We start from the raw sequence: 17,943 nt of genomic DNA on the forward strand, positions 1-17,943 counted from the left end.
CCAAGTTGATATTCATAACATCATCTGCTCTCTGGTGTTGAAGAACACAGAGCCCAGCCTGGCCACAATTAGGCCTGAAACTAAAGACAAAGTGAAAAGGAACAGATAAACTAAAGATTTTGCTTGGTGAGAACAAGGGCTTCATGGGTTTTTCTACTATTTTCCTTTCTTTCTCCAATGCGAGACTTTGGACATACAGCTAAGTGGTTAAATGACAGCAGTTAATCTACTTTATTCTATAAAAGCCTGGTCTCACCCTTGCTTGAGGGACTTTACATACACTTTTCCCAGAAGGTTGCTGGACCTTCCCTCCTCTAGCAGGGACACCTGCCAGAGAGACTAATTCTCGAGAATTATGATCCACCCAGGGACACCCAGCTGTGGCCTGGCAAGGGTGAGAGATATTAATTTCCTTATTGACTTTATTAGCAAACTTAACATTAAGTAATTTTCATCATTAAGCTTTAAGATATGGAATCCTTTAAGATGGATAATTAATGTTCTAGTATAAAAATTGATAATAAATAAGTTGCTAGCATTTCAATGGTTAACCTTTATTATTTGGTCTAACTACATAAAAGTAGTAAATTTTACTGTTAAGATACCTTTGCATTCAAATTTCAACTTCTGTTCTGATCTCCCAATTTGCCTACAATTTGACTGTGCTTGTGCCTTCTACTTTAAGGAGTTAAGACCCCAGTGTTATATGCAATAAATTTTTATCTGTGCATATATGTCTCGTCTGTCATCCCGTCCTATTTGCGAGAGTAACATAACTAAAACTGATACATTTACCACATAGCAGAATACACTTCTATGCTAACATAACTGTCACCTGTAATATCAGCATTCGAGAGCTTTTTTTCAGTTTTCAGTATCTCAAAAGAATTCTGCAGTTTCCACTGAAAACTTACTCAAATCTGAACCACACACCTTGCTGTTCTATACCTAATAGATATAATACACCATGACTGTCCAACATGTTTGGTTCTTGCACCTAAGTATGCACTATGCATATCTGCAGCATTACAAGTTACAATCCACAAACAACAAATGCTGATACCAATTAAAAATCTCTTTATTAAGAGCAATCTAAAGCAGCAATTCTAACACTTTACAGTAACAATTTCAATTCATAGTTTAAGAAAATTACTGATTTTTCACACCTTTTTCCTCTTTACATTCCTTCTTCTGCGTATATACTTTACATAGTAACATCATTACAATTTCCCATTGGGATTACACTACAAACACTTTGGACCACATTTAGTGCAATTTCTTTGGTTCAAAAGTGAAGAAACTCCTTCCTCAAAAGCTTCATAAGCTTCTTCCGTAATATGTGGGCTATTGCCACAAATCCGTAACTTAGAAGTGTTTTCTTTAAATTTCAGTCTCTCATTGTAAAAGCTGTCCAATTTCAACATAAGAAGTCATTTAATGATCATTAAGAATCAAGAAGCTGCACTATACTCTCTAAGCATTTTAAATAGTAGGCATGCAATTCATTTTCTTCTGGCTGTGGAGCAGCTAAAAAGAAAGAAAAAACCCAGGATTTTAATATGTAGCTGATTCTTAATACAAAATTATTTTTTTCTAAGATCACGTCAAATACCATTCTAAAATTCATGCTATTTTGTGATATTAACCTCTAGATTACAAAGGGCAGATCAAGTATTAATATGTTACATTTCAAAGTCTGGGGCTCTGCATGAGCAGCCCACCAGATCAGGTTGCTCAGGGCCCCATCCAACCTGGCCTTGAACGCTTCCAGGGATAGGGCTTCCACAACTTCCCTGGGCAACCTTTTCCAGTGTCTCACCACTCTCATACTAAAGAATTTCCTCCTAATGTCTAACCTAAATCTCCCTCTTCCAGTTGTGATTCATTACTTCTTGTACTCTTACTACAATCCCTTATAAAAAGTCACTCCCCAGCTTTCCTGTAGGCCGCCTTCAGGTACTGGATAGCAACCTGTTGTATAAAAGCTATTCAAACGATAGTTATGTTCAATTACTTGAGTGAAAAACTCTAGTTTTCAGAAAGTCAGTTAACTCGAGGTACAGTATTTTAAGACTGGCACAATGATCTGTTCTGATCCTTTCTCTATGTGGTTGAACACAACAAGGTTGAGCACTGTTAAGCAAAGTCAGTGATAAATTAATTATTTTTCTTATCACTAAATTTAAGGATTAACACAGAAGTGTATTGTACAAAGAAAGCATTTTGCTGCTAGCAGCACCAGACCCATTCTTACACACTAAACTTAGCAATTACCTGAGATCTTATTTATAAATTGTTAGCCAAGAGGCATTTTCTTTATCTGTATTTATAAGATGTCTAACCAAAACAGTATTACTACTCATAATTTTAGATACAAAAGTATCCTTTCAAAAATTTGTATCACAAGAAAAACTTACTGCGATTATATAAATTGAAATGTACTAATGATCTATCTGATGAAAAATACAGAACTGGCATTAGTTGGAAGACTTACTTTTCTTCACTAAAGAATATGCCTCATCTATTTTTCTCCTTATTGATGGATTCTTCAAAGTCACTTTTGCCTGTAGCATACACAAACATAAAATACAATGACTTGATTCTCTTCCCAACATGTTCACATTTTAACAGCAAAGTTTAAAAAATTACAACAATTCAGCAGAACATGGATGCAGGAATTTTAGAACTAGCATATCAACATATCATCATACAGATGGCATTTATAGAAGCAGTCACAAATCACAGAGGACAAGCCACTTCCTTACCATGTTGTTTAACCTCCTAGCCTGAGTAGCCATTTACTATTTAAAATAACAGCTGCTGCTGCAAACTTAATTTTTACCTACTTGAGGGTTATTGTATTGTTTAAAGCATGATAAAAGCAACATTGTATTTTTTCAACTATTTCTCAAATACTAACCTTCTGATAGTTGTGAAGCAAAGCCCAAAGCGAGGCTGCTCCTATTCTCTGAACAGCACAACTATCACTTTCCAAACAGGTAGACAGTACTGCAATTGCTTTATCTAAAGAGAAAGATAATTAAACAACAACAAACCACAACTCATATAGAAAATATAATCAAAAGCACACAAATACATTTACAAGACTCAGTGCTTTGATCCTTGGAGTACATTTATTTCTATGACAAGTATTGTTACTGCAGAGGGAGTATAGAAACTTTATTATCAGATTAAATTTAAATACACTCACATTGAAAGAAATGTTAAAAAGAATACAGCAAAACAAAAACAAGCAATGCTAAAAAATTAAGCCACCAGTAATAAAACATGCATGTTAAGTACAGCCATCAGCTACATATGGGAACTGAGTAAGCCTGAGAAACTGTTTGATAACTCCCAGTAGCCACAATTAGAGCCACATCAGGATGGAAATTAAGATGTTTCTATTTTCCTTAGTACTTATGCAGATGATCTGTAACCAATGAGAAATATTTGCCATTCCACTGTAGGTGCCTTAATTTCCTAGCCTTGGTCTGAAGCTGAACTCTTGTAGTCTGTTTGTTTACTTCATAATAAGAACTCACAGATTATGTAGCTGAATAACGTATGCTTAATTAAGGCAGCAAATCAGCATGTTGGGTAAAAAAGACACACTACAGAAAACCTGCTGAGAACTTTTAGCAAAGACAGGAGCATTCTCTCTGGAATTAAACAGGGAAAAGAAACTGACATAAAGGTTTTGTGCAAAGGCTTTTTGTTGCTACACTAAATATATATACCATTGTCATAACTTCAAGATCAGAAACAACTTCTGCCCCTGACAGAACACAAAATAGTTTGTTTCAACATCCATGACTTTCAGGAGCTAAGTAAGGCTTTCTACAAGTGTAAGTTAGGAACTGCAATGGTAGAAAATTGTTTTTAGAAATATTTAAAAAGATTGACTGACACAAGGAATCTTTCACACGCACCCCTCCTGAAAAACTAGCTGTTTGAGAAAACGGCAAAACTCCTTTCATTCATAATGGGCTACTATATTCAAATGGTAAGTCTCACAATAAATACTGATTTAGAAAAAAAACACTGATATATTTGCTTTTCCTTTCCCTATATATTCTTATTTTAATTGTTTTTCTGCTAAAGTATGTTCTATAATTACTTCTACAAAAATAATTTTTATAAAAATGCTTTTCTAAACAACAATATTGACTGCTCAGCAACCCAAATTCCAATGAAATACAATATTCTGGAAGATGCAATATTCTTAAGAGTAAAATATCTTGTATACCCTCTAGCTACTTACCATTAGCTAGTATCTTTGGTTTATTAGCTGGACTAAAACATACGTTATGTAGAATAAGAAGTGCTAAATGTTGGCTGCTCTTGTGTTTGTATTTGCACATTTCCACAATCTGGTCTAAAAACCCATTAATCTTCATTATCATCTGCTGTCCATCTTCTCCAAAAGATATGTTCAGTAGTAGCTTTAGCCAAAGAGTAGACACAGCACCAGGATTTTTATGACTTCCTTTTGGTAATGAAAGAGACAAAAAGTTCTGCAGGAAGTTACTCTGTCATAGGAACAAAAATAAGGTTAGAATTAGTAGTATTCTGTAGTTTGTTCAATGCTGTTTGACCTTTCAATTTGTGTACTTGACCAAAACCTAGTATTTTTGTATTTCAGGGAACCCATTTTTAAGGAATTTTGAAATCCTACTGAGAATACACAATGGTTTTGATTCCCACAGAAGCATCCCTATATAATCACAAGACACTCCATATTGAAATATGACTGCTTATTAAAAAGGAAAGTGCATTCATCACATTGCTAAAATCAATAATATTATCTACTTACCTTCTGAATAATTCCTTTACAGTCATGAGACAGAGCAAGGTTAGAAAGAAGACAAAAGACCACCTGCTGAATAGGGCAGTTATCATTTGACACTTGGGAAGCCAACTTTAAGATGTTATGCATTAATGAATTGCCAGCTGCACTTCGTGCAGATGGAAGTGATGATTGTCCACCACTGGCCCAACAAAGTGAAGCACAACCTTAAAGAAATGAAACGTTTATCATATGAGAAATGCACATATACATAAAAAAAGCAAACACATATCTAGAAAGAGCAGTCTAACAACTCAAAGACTGAGACTGGACTTTTGAAAGGATTGGGGTTTTTGAATTTGAAACACAGTGAACTCACAGCTGACACCAATAAGAGTCAAGTACTATTCTATTGTTCTAGAATCTAAGAGGTTATTCTCTTGTTAAGGAGAAGCTATTGCTCCAAGAAACTGTTCTTAAATACCAGAACATTATATTTAAGGCATTATATAATTATTTGGCATCAGAATCTGAAGGGACTCTCTGAAACTGGTTCAGAAAACAAGCTCTCTATGAAAGATTTAATAAGTTCCTTAGTATATTTTTCTGAGATATAAAAGTGCTGTTTGCATCTGTCATTGCCTTGTACAACAGTAGCATGCAAAATCCTACACTACAGAGCTGCCAGCTCCAATTAATACAGTGGCAGGAAACTAAAAAGCTACCAACGTTGATGTTTGTGCACTAATATGGATATATTCCTTTATATTTAGTGGCATTTGCCATGTGCAAGAATGGTTGATCTCTTATATGTAAATAAAATGAGACTGTTTTTAACTGTTAGAAACATCTACATGCATTTCTTTGTCTGACTACACTAAGGTGAAGTGGTTAACAAGTTCAGGGTAGGTAAGTTTGGGTCACCTCACAAGCCAACCATTCCGAACAGAAAGAAAAAACATGATTAAACTAAACACACTTGCCTTTATTAGCAAAGAAAATCAAAATGCAATCTAGAGTCACTCGGAATTAAAGAACAAGAAAGATCATCAGAACTACAGCTTGATTTCACCACAGGACATTACATTTTAATTTTATATCCCTGTGGTTGACTAAACATATTTGACCTTTCCTCACTCCATATTAACAAAAGTCGTCACAAAGAGAAGCATCTCAAGCTCATTTAAGGTCTGGAGACATTAACTTAAAAAGAGGGTAAAAAAGCTCAGAGACTTTTCAGTTGACATATAGGGAGAAATCAACAGATACTTGTATGTCTCTTCAAGCCACTAGCCAATCATTATCTGAATCAATTAACAGGATATGGTATGAGACAAATTCACACTAGGGGAAAAAAAAAATCAACAGGCTACTAGTGGTAGGGATAATTACTCATCAATGGAATTAAAAGGTTTCCTAAAATTAAGAAGAGAACACATATGAAAAAATATAAGCTACTGAGCCCAATACATAAATAAATCATTGTAATACAGAATTAAATTAGTTACTATTTCCAAACCAAAATGTTCTCAATAAGGTTTGAAATACAAACTGTATAAAGTACTGACACACTGGTCTTTGTGAGAGAATTCCTAGGGAATTGTTTCTACATCATACTATTCCATTTGGCAGGGCTTGCAGTATAACCTTCAAACATAATGGTTTGAGTTAAATGCAATATAATCCTTTAATACAATTGTACTCTTGCTAAATCCAGCAGACTGAAAAGTAGTCTTGAGTGTATGAAAATCAAAACTCTTCATAGACTTTGATGGACCAGTGCTTTTATACTTTTATGGTAATCATAAATGTTATCCTTTTATTATGCTTTTCTGTCTTAATTATTCTGGTTAAAGATTTTGATGTGTTATTTCACAGAGTGGCTCTCATACCTGCAGAATAGTTTGCAGTGTAGACACAAAGTAAATGCAGAGCTATTTGCATTGAGGAATCGTCTGTTAAAAACCATGGCCATAGCGAATGCAGAACAGGAACAAGATGACCTTTGAGTGCTGCCATCTACAAGAACACGAGGAACAATTTGAATTATTAATCTATTAAATACTTTGAAAATTAAGTATAAAGGGAGAAAATATTGTTAACTTATTGTGTCTCATTAGTTGACTTTAAAAGATTGTACAGAGAAAACTGACACTCTCATTTCAACATTAATGAAATTAACTCTATCCCACTCAAAACTAGCACACCTTTTAATTGCTCAGACACATGCAAACATAAGTAAAGATTTATGCATTCCAACTGTGATTGCTCAAGAGCTCTGTATTCTAAAGTTTCATTCCACTTAACTATTGGAACTCAAAAAGCATGGAAATAGAATAATGTGGTTCTACAGAGCAAATAACAGAAAAATCTCAGTTATCAACAGCAATCTTCCTCTCTCCTCCAAGCATTTGTCACTGCAGACCCCTGGATCCAAACAAGAAAAATATTCCACAATTATCTGAGATTATGGTAGAACCACATTATGGGGACTTTAGGGATAACCAGATGGCTTATTCAGGCCCATAATTTGCATGGTGTTCTGTACAAAAAGGATGCAAACACATGTCCTCAATGTGCGTACTTCTGGAAGGTCTGGAAATCTTGTGGTTTCACCAATGTGTTTGTTAAAAGTAGCACAAGTTGTATTACAATATCAAGACAAACTGCAAAAGAGAAAATTATAATAAATATGTGAAAGGTACCAACAACAAGAAAGAGGAAGAGTACTGATCAGAAAGAATTCTGGAAGAACGAAAAACAGCAAGGTAGTATTTTCCCAGTGGAAAAGAGGTAGGCAGAACTGAAATAGAAAAGAAACTGAAAAGCACAGAGAAAAAGACAAAGAATGTGAAACAAAAAGAAGAAATTCAAACCAAGATTCTGAGTGACAAAAATGATCAGGTAAAAAAAAAAATCAAGATGAAAACAAAATTGTACCTTTCAGGATTTCAGAAAGGGAAAGGAAAAGAGGAGAGAGAAGTAAGGAGAGGAAACTACATTGCAAAACATGGAGTGTATCTCTTACGAACCTTTCTTGTGGCCCCACACTTTTCTCCACATTAATTTTTTGCATTATATGCTTTGGAACTTGGAATTACTGATTTAAATAAAGCAGAAGTGGGTATGAAGCATGACAGCCATCTGAAGCCTTTGAGAGATGATGTTTCAATATGAACATTTAGTTCCTAGGGCATGTATGAATTATTCTTAGAGGTGGGAACAATAATGAAATTTGAAGTATTTGTTGCTATTAATATCAAGCTTAAATTTAGCGAGCATGGAAATAATTTTAAAGTAGAAAAAAAATACGATCTTCATTCACTAACTCTGCTTACAGTTATATTCAATGTAAGAATAATTATATATATTCAGTATACTTATATATATTCAGTATAAGAATACTTACTTTGCATTCTTCATTTTGAAAGAGGCAGTTTCTGAGGAGCTGCATAGAACACCTTAACTGCTTGATAAGGTTATCCTCCTATCCAGAGAAAAATATTTTTAAATTATCAATATAAGATCAGAATTCATTTTGTACAAGGAGGAATGAAAGTTCTTAGCTTCAAATCTAAGGCATCAACATTTGGGTCACATCTCTTCAGCCAAGTTTCCTTCTGATCTCAGGTAGGATTCATGTCAGCTAGCTTTAAACACATATACAAAAGACATACATAACAAATTACTTGAAGACATTCTTATCTCTCTTTAAAACCCGCAGATGCTGTTCTCTAGGAGCACTGATCTGGCCAAATGCAGAGATCTGTAATGTAGAGCTTCATTTCTCTTAAAACTAATGAAGAATGTGTGGGAACACTTTCTAGGTATTTTTTCCATCCTAAGGCAGACATCTAAAACAAGTCAAAATAATCATTCCCTAGAAGCACTTATTTTTCTTTCTTGGTTAAAAACAAGGATAAACTAGCTCCGTCTTGCAGAACTCTACACGAGGTCAAACCAATCCATCCTTATATTGCCAGAGTCTTTCTTCCCTATCCTTAATAATGGAAATAGTGTTCAACCTGATAAGAATATTACAAAGATAAATAAAGACCTTTGGACAGTGAGATCCTATACTAAGATTCAAGAACAAGTAAACAAAATACCTCTTTTCATGATAGTGCTGTGATGATAAAAGGCTAATTAAGGAAGAAATTCTTCACCATGAGGGTAGTAAGGTACTGAAGAGGATGCCCATGGAGGTTGTCAATGCCCACTCTCTGGTGTTTAAGGGCAGGCTGGATGAGGCTTTGCGCAGCCTGGTCTAGTGGGAGGTGACCATGCTCATAGCAGGAAGGTTGAAACCTGATAATCTTTAAGGTCACTTCCAACCTTGACCATTCTATGATTCTGTGATAATGATGGCTTACCCAACTTCTTTAAGGCTGACATACTAAACTATTTCTGAAAGATCAACAAATCCTAATATGTTTGTTCACCACAGGAGACTATTTCTGTTTTATCAAGAATAAAGGAACAAAAATGTAAAATAGGATTCATGGTTAATCGCAGACAATGTGAAGCAACAATGCTCATTTATAAATCATACTATGTAGAGCTGATGACATTTAGAGATTAAGTAAACGTCTCTCTCAAAAAAAGTTAACTAAAGTCAAGTGCAGTTGATGAAAGAGGAACAAGTCATGATTACAAATGCATGTTATGAGTGGTCTGTCTCATTTTTAACTAAATAAAATGCTAACTCTAAAAAATTCTTTTCAAGAACATTCATATGTATTAATGTATTGATGAAACACAAATAGCACTAAATCCCATAAAATCCCACAAGTGACAACTTATACTTACTGTGTAAACTAATAGCAGGTTGAAAAAGTTATAGATTGTGTTGATGGCACTGTTTGTACTTACTTTAAGATATCTTGGTTTTTTACTAAGATTCTAACTAAGGGGTTTGAGTTTTTTTGAAAGCTTGGCTCTTTGTAAATAATTGGTTAACATCACAGTAATTACTGTGAAGGAAAAGGGATATCAGGTAAAATACCCAAGTTGTCTTGAGAATGAAGCTAGGTCAAACCCGTTTTTCCAAATAGTTCTTTTTTTGTTTGGGTTTTGGGTTTTTTTAATAAATAAATAAATAGGAACCTCTGATAACTTCACTTTGAGAGCTGTGGGTTGAGGGGCCGTTTTCTGAATGATCAGCTAAAACTGACTATGGTGGTAAACAAGATTGGTCATCCTCATGCTCAACAGATGATGAACAACATGCTTACATATGATGTAGCAACCTACAGTCCTAGCTTAGGAGGGAAATTGGCCACAAAGTCTTTTGCAAATTTCTTTCAAAGAATTCTTAATTAAACATAAACAGTCTTTCTGACTTTCTGCAGAGGCTACTCTCCTGTAAATTTATTTCAAATTTTTAATTCCTTCTATATTTAGCAGAAGAGTAAAAGTACTCAGCTTCTCCCTTCTCAAACCAAGAAACACAAAGAACCAGGTGACTTCAACTTCAGTGGACAGAACCAGGGCAGGAGACCTTTTAGCCCCCACCCCTTGAGGAATAGATAAAAAATGTGCTTAGGAGATCAAGAAAAAAATATTGTAGCCTTCAAATGTCAGGGTAAAACTTTTTTTTTTTTTTTTTTAAGACCTTTGTTATAAAACACAGTTCCACACCCTCACAAATCAAGGCTAATGTCTGTTTGTGCCAACACTTCAGAAAAAAAAAAATACTTCTGAGCTCGAAGAACGCAGAAATATCCCACAGGAAGATGTTTTCTGCAATTTCTGCTTTATGTGCAAGTGGACAAGATATCAAACTTGACAGCAGAGGTTACTGTCTGTATTTTAATAATTCTCTTAGATGGAAGAGTGGTAAAAAACAAGCAGATTGCAACGAAAATCTTGCGATACTGCTGCATGATGTCAAGAAATAATCTATGTCTAGATGTAGTAAGGAAGAGCTGGATGATGTGAGAGTGTGGAACAACTGGAAGAATGTTAAAAAAGGGCTAAACACAGAAACTATGAATGGAGAGATGAAACTAGGAGTACAGGCAGTGGAAGGAGAGCAAGTACTAGGTAAAAAAAAACACTGACAAAAATTTGAAGCCAGGGACAACAGACTTTGACGACCAAAGATTGAGACATCCAGACCAAACATACTAAAAAAATTAGAACTGGAAGCCAGATAATATGAGAAAGTAGAGAAAAAAAAACAACCTATGATTTCATGTGCAAGCAGAGTGGATCTGCTTTTGGCATGGTAGGGAGATTGACTCATACAGGAACAGAAAAAAGCAAAATGACTAGCACTAGTTCAAAGACATTGAGAAAGAAAATATGAGAAATAAAAAAATTATTATTTTGTAAACAAGGGGAAAAATTAGCTGGATTGGATAGAACCATGATGTCACCACCTACAGGAAAGCTGAGAAGCGTTGCACATTGGTTGCTCATGTCCAGCTTTTGATCCATTAGTACCCCCAGGTCCTTTTCCACAGGGCTGCTCCCAAGTGTGACCTCCCCCAGCTTGTATTTATATCTTGGGTTACCTAGGTCCAGGTGCAGGACCCTGCACTTTGCCTTGTTGAAGCTCATGAGGTTCACCTGGGCCCACTTCTCTAGCTTGTCCACTTCCCTCTGGATGGCATCCCATCCCTCTAGCATATCGACTGCACCACCCAGCTTGGTGTCATCAGCAAACTTGCTGAGGGTGCTCTCAATGCCACTGTCAATATTGTTAATGAAGATATTAAACAACACTGGGCCCAGCAATGACCCCTGAGGGACACCACTTGTCACCATTTTCCATCTGGTCATTAAGCCACTGACCACTACTCTCTGGAGGTGACCATCCAGCTAATTCCTTATCCACTGAACAGTCCACCCATCATACCCATACCTCTCCAACTTAGAGAGAAGGATGTTGCGGGGGACTGTGTCAAAGGCCTTGCAGACGTCCAGATAGATGACATCTATAGGTCTTCCCTTGTCCACTGATGCAGTCACTCCATTGTGGAAAGCCACTAGGTTGTTCAGGCAGGATTTTCCCCTAGTAAAGCCAGGCTGGCTGTCCTGAATCACCTCCCTGTCCTCCAGGTGCCTTAACATGTCTTCTAAGACAAATTGTTCCATGATCTTTCCAGGCACAGAGCTGAGGCTGACAGGTTGGAAGTTCCCAGGGTCCTCCTTTATACCCCTTGTAAAATGGATGTAAAGTTTCCTTTGTTCCAGTCATGAGGGACTTCACCAGACTGCCATGGCTTTTCAAATATTGTGGAGAGTGGCTTGGCAACTATATCAGTCAATTCCTTCAGGACTCTGGGATGCATCTCATCAGGTCCCATGGACTTATGTATGTTCAGGTTCCTCAGATGGTCAAGAACCGTGTCTTCCTTTATAGTGGGAAGGATTTGTCTCTCTGGTCTCCATCCTGTGAGCCATCAACTTGAAAGCCATGAGGAGAGGAGTTGCCAGTGAAGACTGAGAAAAAAGGTTGTTGAGAATCCCAGCCTTCACCTTGTCCATTGTTACTAGTTCACCACTGTTGCTCAAGTGGGTTTTTTATGTTTAAATGGAACTTCCTATGTTCCAGCTTGTACCTGCTGCCCCTCATTCTGACACTGGGGACTACTGAGAAGAGCCTGTCTCCATCTTCCTTGCACCCACTCTTTAGATTCTCATAGGCATTAATAAGGTCTCCCCTCAGCCTTCTCATCTCCAGGCTAACAAGTCCCAGCTCCCTCAGCCTTTCCTCATAACAGAGATGCTCTAATCCCCCTACCATCTTCGTCACCCTCCTCTGGACTCTCTCCAGTAGTTCCCTGTCTCTCTTGACCTGTGGAGCCCAGAACTGGACACAGTATTCCAGATATGGCCTCACCAGGGCAGAGTAGAGTGGGAGAACGAACTCCCTCAACCTACTGGCCACGCTCTTCTTTATGCAACCCAAGATTCCATTGGTCTTCTTGGCAACAAGGGTACATTGCTGGCTCATGGATAATTTGTTCAATGTCTATCAGGACTCTGAGATTCTTCTCCTCCGAACTACTTTCCAGCAGATCCACCCTAACCTATATTGGTGTTTGGGATTCCTCCTTTCCAGGTGCAGAAACCTAGACTTGCTCTTATCAAACCTCATGAGGTTTTTCTCTGACCAACTCTCTAGCCTGTCCAGGTCACTCTGAATGGCAGCACAGGCCTCTGGAGTGTCAGACAACCCTCCCAGTTTTGTATCATTGGCAAACTCTTGTCCAGATCATTGACGAACACATTGAACAAGACTGGACCAAGTATTGATCCCTGGGGGATGCCGCTGGTTATTGGCCTCCAAGTCGACCCTGATCCGTTGATCACCACCACTTGATTTCTGTCACACAGCCAGGTCTCAATCCACCTCACTTTCCTGAAATTTGGAGTCCTGGCTATGGTTTTCACCTGCCTCATACCCCGTAGGTCAGTGAACTGCACTAGTGCATGATCACTGTAGTCCAGGCTGCCTTCAACTTTGACATCCCTGATGAGTTCACTTGCACTTCTGACCACCAGTTTCAATAACACATCCCCTTGGGTAAGGTTGTAAATTTCTTGTCATAAGTTGTCATCACTGAGGCACTCCAGGAGTCTCCTGGATTGCCTACAGCTTGTCGTGCTACTTTTCCAACAGACGTGGGAACGGTTGAAATCCCCGAGCAGGATGAGAACCTGTGACTACGACATCTCCTTGAGCTGCAGCAAGAAGGCTTCATCAACGGGCTCCAGTTGGTCGGGCAGCCTGTAGTAGACTCCAACGACTAGACTCCTTTTGTTGTCTTGATCCCCAGTGCCTACCCATAAGCTTTTAACCTGCTCATGGTTATTCTTTAGGGACAACCTTTCACACTCTATCCACTTCTTTACACAGAGGGCAATACCTTAACCCCTTCTTCATCTCCTATGCCTTCTGAACAGTTTTAGCCATCAACAACCACCCTCCAGTTGTAGAATTCATCCCACCAAGTTTCAATAGCTGTCACTATATCATAGCTTTCCTGTAGCACGGTAGCTTCTAACTCCATTCTTATAAGCCCATGCTGCATGCATAGATGTATAGGCACTCCAGCTAGGCTGCCAGCCATGTCTTGGAGGGACACTCCCTTTATTCCTCCAAGGCATTTCATGGATGCTACCCTGCTGTCTCCTGCCGAAGCATGAACTGATACAATTTTCTGCCTGGCTTGCCTGTCATCTCCATGCTGGCAAATAAAGTTGAGACCTACTGAACATAACTGTGTGGGAGAGTGAGTGTACGACATAATGAAGTTGGTAAAAGCGCCAAAATCACTGACTCCTAAAGTAGCCTAGCTATCCAGATCTTCTAGGAGCTGTCATTTACTCTGTCTTACTTGTGACAGACAGCAACAGCATCTGCCTCAAGAAAAAAAAAAGCAAAACAAAACAAAACCAGAGGTGGGAAGAGCCTTATCATATAATTTTTTTTTGTTTTTACAGTTACCTTTTTTTTCTGTGCCTTCCCAGGCTTTAGGGAATCCAAATTCAGTTGTGCATGTATATGTTTCATGTCTTCTATACAGCTGCCTATCAGATCAACTGGAAGGCAAAAAAAAACAATCAAAAAACCCAACACAGCACACATTTAGAAGTTCATTCACTTAATATTTTAATAATATTAATAATTCACTTAATAAATTAATAAAAATTTAATATTTCACAAATATTTCATGAAACATAACATCTTTTTCTTGCAATTATCTTGATTACTGTTACCCTCCTGAACTGAAATGTAAAGATTCAGATGTCCAAGTTCTGTGAGTTCAGAATATAGTATCTTCTTACACCAGAGGGGAAGAGCCTTATCATATAATTTTTTTTGTTTTTACAGTTACCTTTTTTTTCTGTGCCTTCCCAGGCTTTAGGGAATCCAAATTCAGTTGTGCATGTATATGTTTCATGTCTTCTATACAGCTGCCTATCAGATCAACTGGAAGGCAAAAAAAAACAATCAAAAAACCCAACACAGCACACATTTAGAAGTTCATTCACTTAATATTTTAATAATATTAATAATTCACTTAATAAATTAATAAAAATTTAATATTTCACAAATATTTCATGAAACATAACATCTTTTTCTTGCAATTATCTTGATTACTGTTACCCTCCTGAACTGAAATGTAAAGATTCAGATGTCCAAGTTCTGTGAGTTCAGAATATAGTATCTTCTTGATGTAAGGATGTAAATAACAATCTATGAGATGGAGTGCATCTAGTTGAATGATCTTGAGAAGCAAGAATACTTTTGAGTCCTCTTGCAACAGAGTGCTGTGAGAGGAATGCCCAAAGGAAGGACTGAGAAGATGGAAAGGGGAGGATGATTTGGGAGGAACAGGATAACTCATAACTCTTTAGGGTATTTTCAATGACACTGCCTAGAAGACTGAACGTTCAAGAGGTTAGGACATGCTTTTGTCTTACTCAACTCTTCCCTAACATCAGATTTGCTGCATCTGAGGTGAGACAAAGGAAAGCAAATGTTCAGGTACTCAAAGTGCAAACATTGACTTAGGCTCTTTCCTTGGGATCCAGAGTCTTCAATTTATTACAGTATCATAGGCTCACAGGATAACTGAAGTTGGAAGAGATGGCCTTCAGAGGTCATATAGTCCAACCTCCTTCTCAAAGCAGAGTCTACTACAAGTTTAGGCACAGTTTACCTGCAGTCTTATTCAGTTGGGTCTTGAAAATGTCTAAAGACAGAGACAGCACAGTGTCTAGCCAACCTGACCAACTGCTTAACTGCCTTCAAAGGGGAAACATTTATTTACAGACAGTCTGATCCTCACATTTCCATTTATGCCCATTCTCTTTTATCCTCCTAATCCATGCACTGCTGTGAAAAACATGGCTCTGTCTTCTTCAAAAACTCATAGGTATGAGAAGGCTGCTATTTGGTCCTCCCAAAACCTTCTTTTCTCCTGGTTAAACAAGGTCAGTTCCCTCAGATACTCCTCTAAGGACACAATCACCTTGGTGGCCCTCTGCTGAACTTGTTCCAGTTTGTTAATGTCTTTCTTGTACTGGGTCAAAACTAGATGCATTATTCTAGATTTGGTCTAACAAGTGCTCAGTAGAGGAAAGATAATCCTTTCCCCTCAATCTACTGGCTGTATTCCTATTAATACAGCCCAGGACGTTGTCAGTCTTCTTACATTCAGCTTGCTGCCTACCAAAACCTAAAGATCCTTTTTGGCTCCCCAGTCAGCCCTGTGCAGGTGCAGGATTTTGCATTTGTATCATGAAAAGCCATCCTTAAGTGCTGAACAGGTAATGTTAGATCTACAGATATCTTCAGAACATTGAATTAACACCAGAACTCCTCTTCCTCCTCTCTAAGATTTGTGTTGTATCACAGCAAGGAGGACTTGAAGGCTGCTCAAGCTCAGAATGTGATGCACTTCATGTTGAAGGCAGTGCCTTCACAGGAAGTCAGGTCTTAGATGATCTAGTGAGTCATTAACAGAACAACAGTGACCAAAGTAAAGGCTGAGTAGACCATCAATATACTGGGGAAGAGCAGAAAGTAGGTATATAGCCCAGGATTTGAAGTTTGGAGTTTTCTGCCACTATTATGATCAGACATTGAGCAGATATGTCTAGGCTATATACTTCAGTGTAGTGTAGGTTTAAAGGACTGAGCAAACCAAAAGAGATGCAAGTAACAAGACAGCACCCAAGACAAAATGTGCTTGGGTTGATCAGCAGTTATTCAACATGAGAAATGCAAATAAACTGGTTTTCCCTGTGTTCTAGTGGGCACAAAAAATATTTGATTAGTTTTTTACTTTTGTTTTATTACTGTAAAATAAAAAACATAGTATGAAAAATGTTGCATTGCAAGGGTAGAAGGATCTACTTAAGCTGTAAAAGGGGCTGAAAAAAACAGAGGCAGGGAAGAACAAAGCTGAGAAGAATTCTCTTCTTTTCTAGGTACAGCCAGAACTGAGAACACAGGTCATACTTTCAACCTACAAACCTGTATTAACACAGCATGAAACAAGAAATGAAAGATACTGCCAGTGCAAAATCGTCAGCTTAAAAATTAATTAATATTCCACTAGCAGTAAAAGCTCACAGGTCTCTCCTGCCTCTAACACAGAGCTATGATTTCATCACAAGTTTTCAGACTGGTTACAACATAGTATTTTATCTGTAGCTGAAAATTTTATTAAAGTTTTCTCTGTAAAAATATGCAAAAAAAGTCACTGAAAACTAGTTATTTTATTTTGATAAAAATATTATGATTTTAGAATACATAAAGCACCTGCAAACAATTGCTTATAAAGCATTTAACATATGTTCTGAAATGCTCACCTTCCAAAGCACATTTCTGGGCGTTTTTGCTGACAGCTAACAGAGATAGCAATGCATTTGTAGTAACTTCTTTCAGCACATCCTTGGCAGATTTTCTTTCACAAACCTACAAATAATGCAATTTCATTACTGAAATGAAAAAGTGACTATATTAAAAGTAGTATTCATATCTCTAAGTAAGTTGTCATAGTCTTAGATTTTCATTTGGATGTTTTATCACTACACTCCTTTCTAGAGTGCTTCCTCTCTATATTCATGTCTATAGTCTTGTCAGCAGTGAAGTGGTAATTTCTTTTTTCTAATTTAAATGTGCTGGATTTTTTTTTAAAATGTTGATCTGTTTTCTAAGCCTACTCCATTTACCTGTTTCTTAACATTCTACCTTCCTAAAGCCTAGATTCCCATCCCTGGCATTCCAGTCCTTTCCTAATATTCAGGCTTCCTACCACAATTTGCTGACAAGCCTTTAATGCAATCTCACTTTCCTACAACACAATGATAAAGAAGAGACATTAAATACCAGTGAAATATCATTGTCACATGGATAATGTTTTATAGATACTCTCCCAACCAGAGAAAAATGGTAGCTTGTCTTATTTTTGTGAGGCCTTTGTGAGAATCACATTATTTCTAATAACATATATTTAATCCCTGTGCTTTTAAAGGAATATTTGGAATCATAGAACAAACTAGTTGAAAGATGAGGAGCTGTTTGTGCTTTATATATTATCCATTAGAGAATTTTGCCCATCTAGCAATTTGCCCTAACATATCATTCCAATACTGACATCCAACATAACATAAAACAACAGGCACTG

General features: G+C 37.2%; 1 protein-coding gene across 1 annotated transcript in view; it reads right to left on the reverse strand.

Annotated features, from left to right (window-relative positions):
* Positions 1-1,076: 1,076 nt before the first annotated feature.
* The window catches only part of RTTN (rotatin), an 84,740-nt gene continuing 67,873 nt past the window's right edge, over positions 1,077-17,943 (reverse strand). The window contains 9 exon segments of the mRNA XM_009995636.1: positions 1,077-1,527; positions 2,495-2,564; positions 2,921-3,024; positions 4,265-4,532; positions 4,817-5,016; positions 6,682-6,808; positions 8,199-8,276; positions 14,641-14,735; positions 17,126-17,231. Of these exon segments, the coding sequence (XP_009993938.1) occupies positions 1,445-1,527; positions 2,495-2,564; positions 2,921-3,024; positions 4,265-4,532; positions 4,817-5,016; positions 6,682-6,808; positions 8,199-8,276; positions 14,641-14,735; positions 17,126-17,231 (1,131 nt within the window). The 3' untranslated portion in view covers positions 1,077-1,444.

Source organism: Chaetura pelagica, unplaced genomic scaffold (genome assembly GCF_000747805.2).
Source record: "Chaetura pelagica isolate M959 unplaced genomic scaffold, ChaPel_1.0 scaffold63, whole genome shotgun sequence".
NCBI lineage: Eukaryota > Metazoa > Chordata > Aves > Apodiformes > Apodidae > Chaetura > Chaetura pelagica.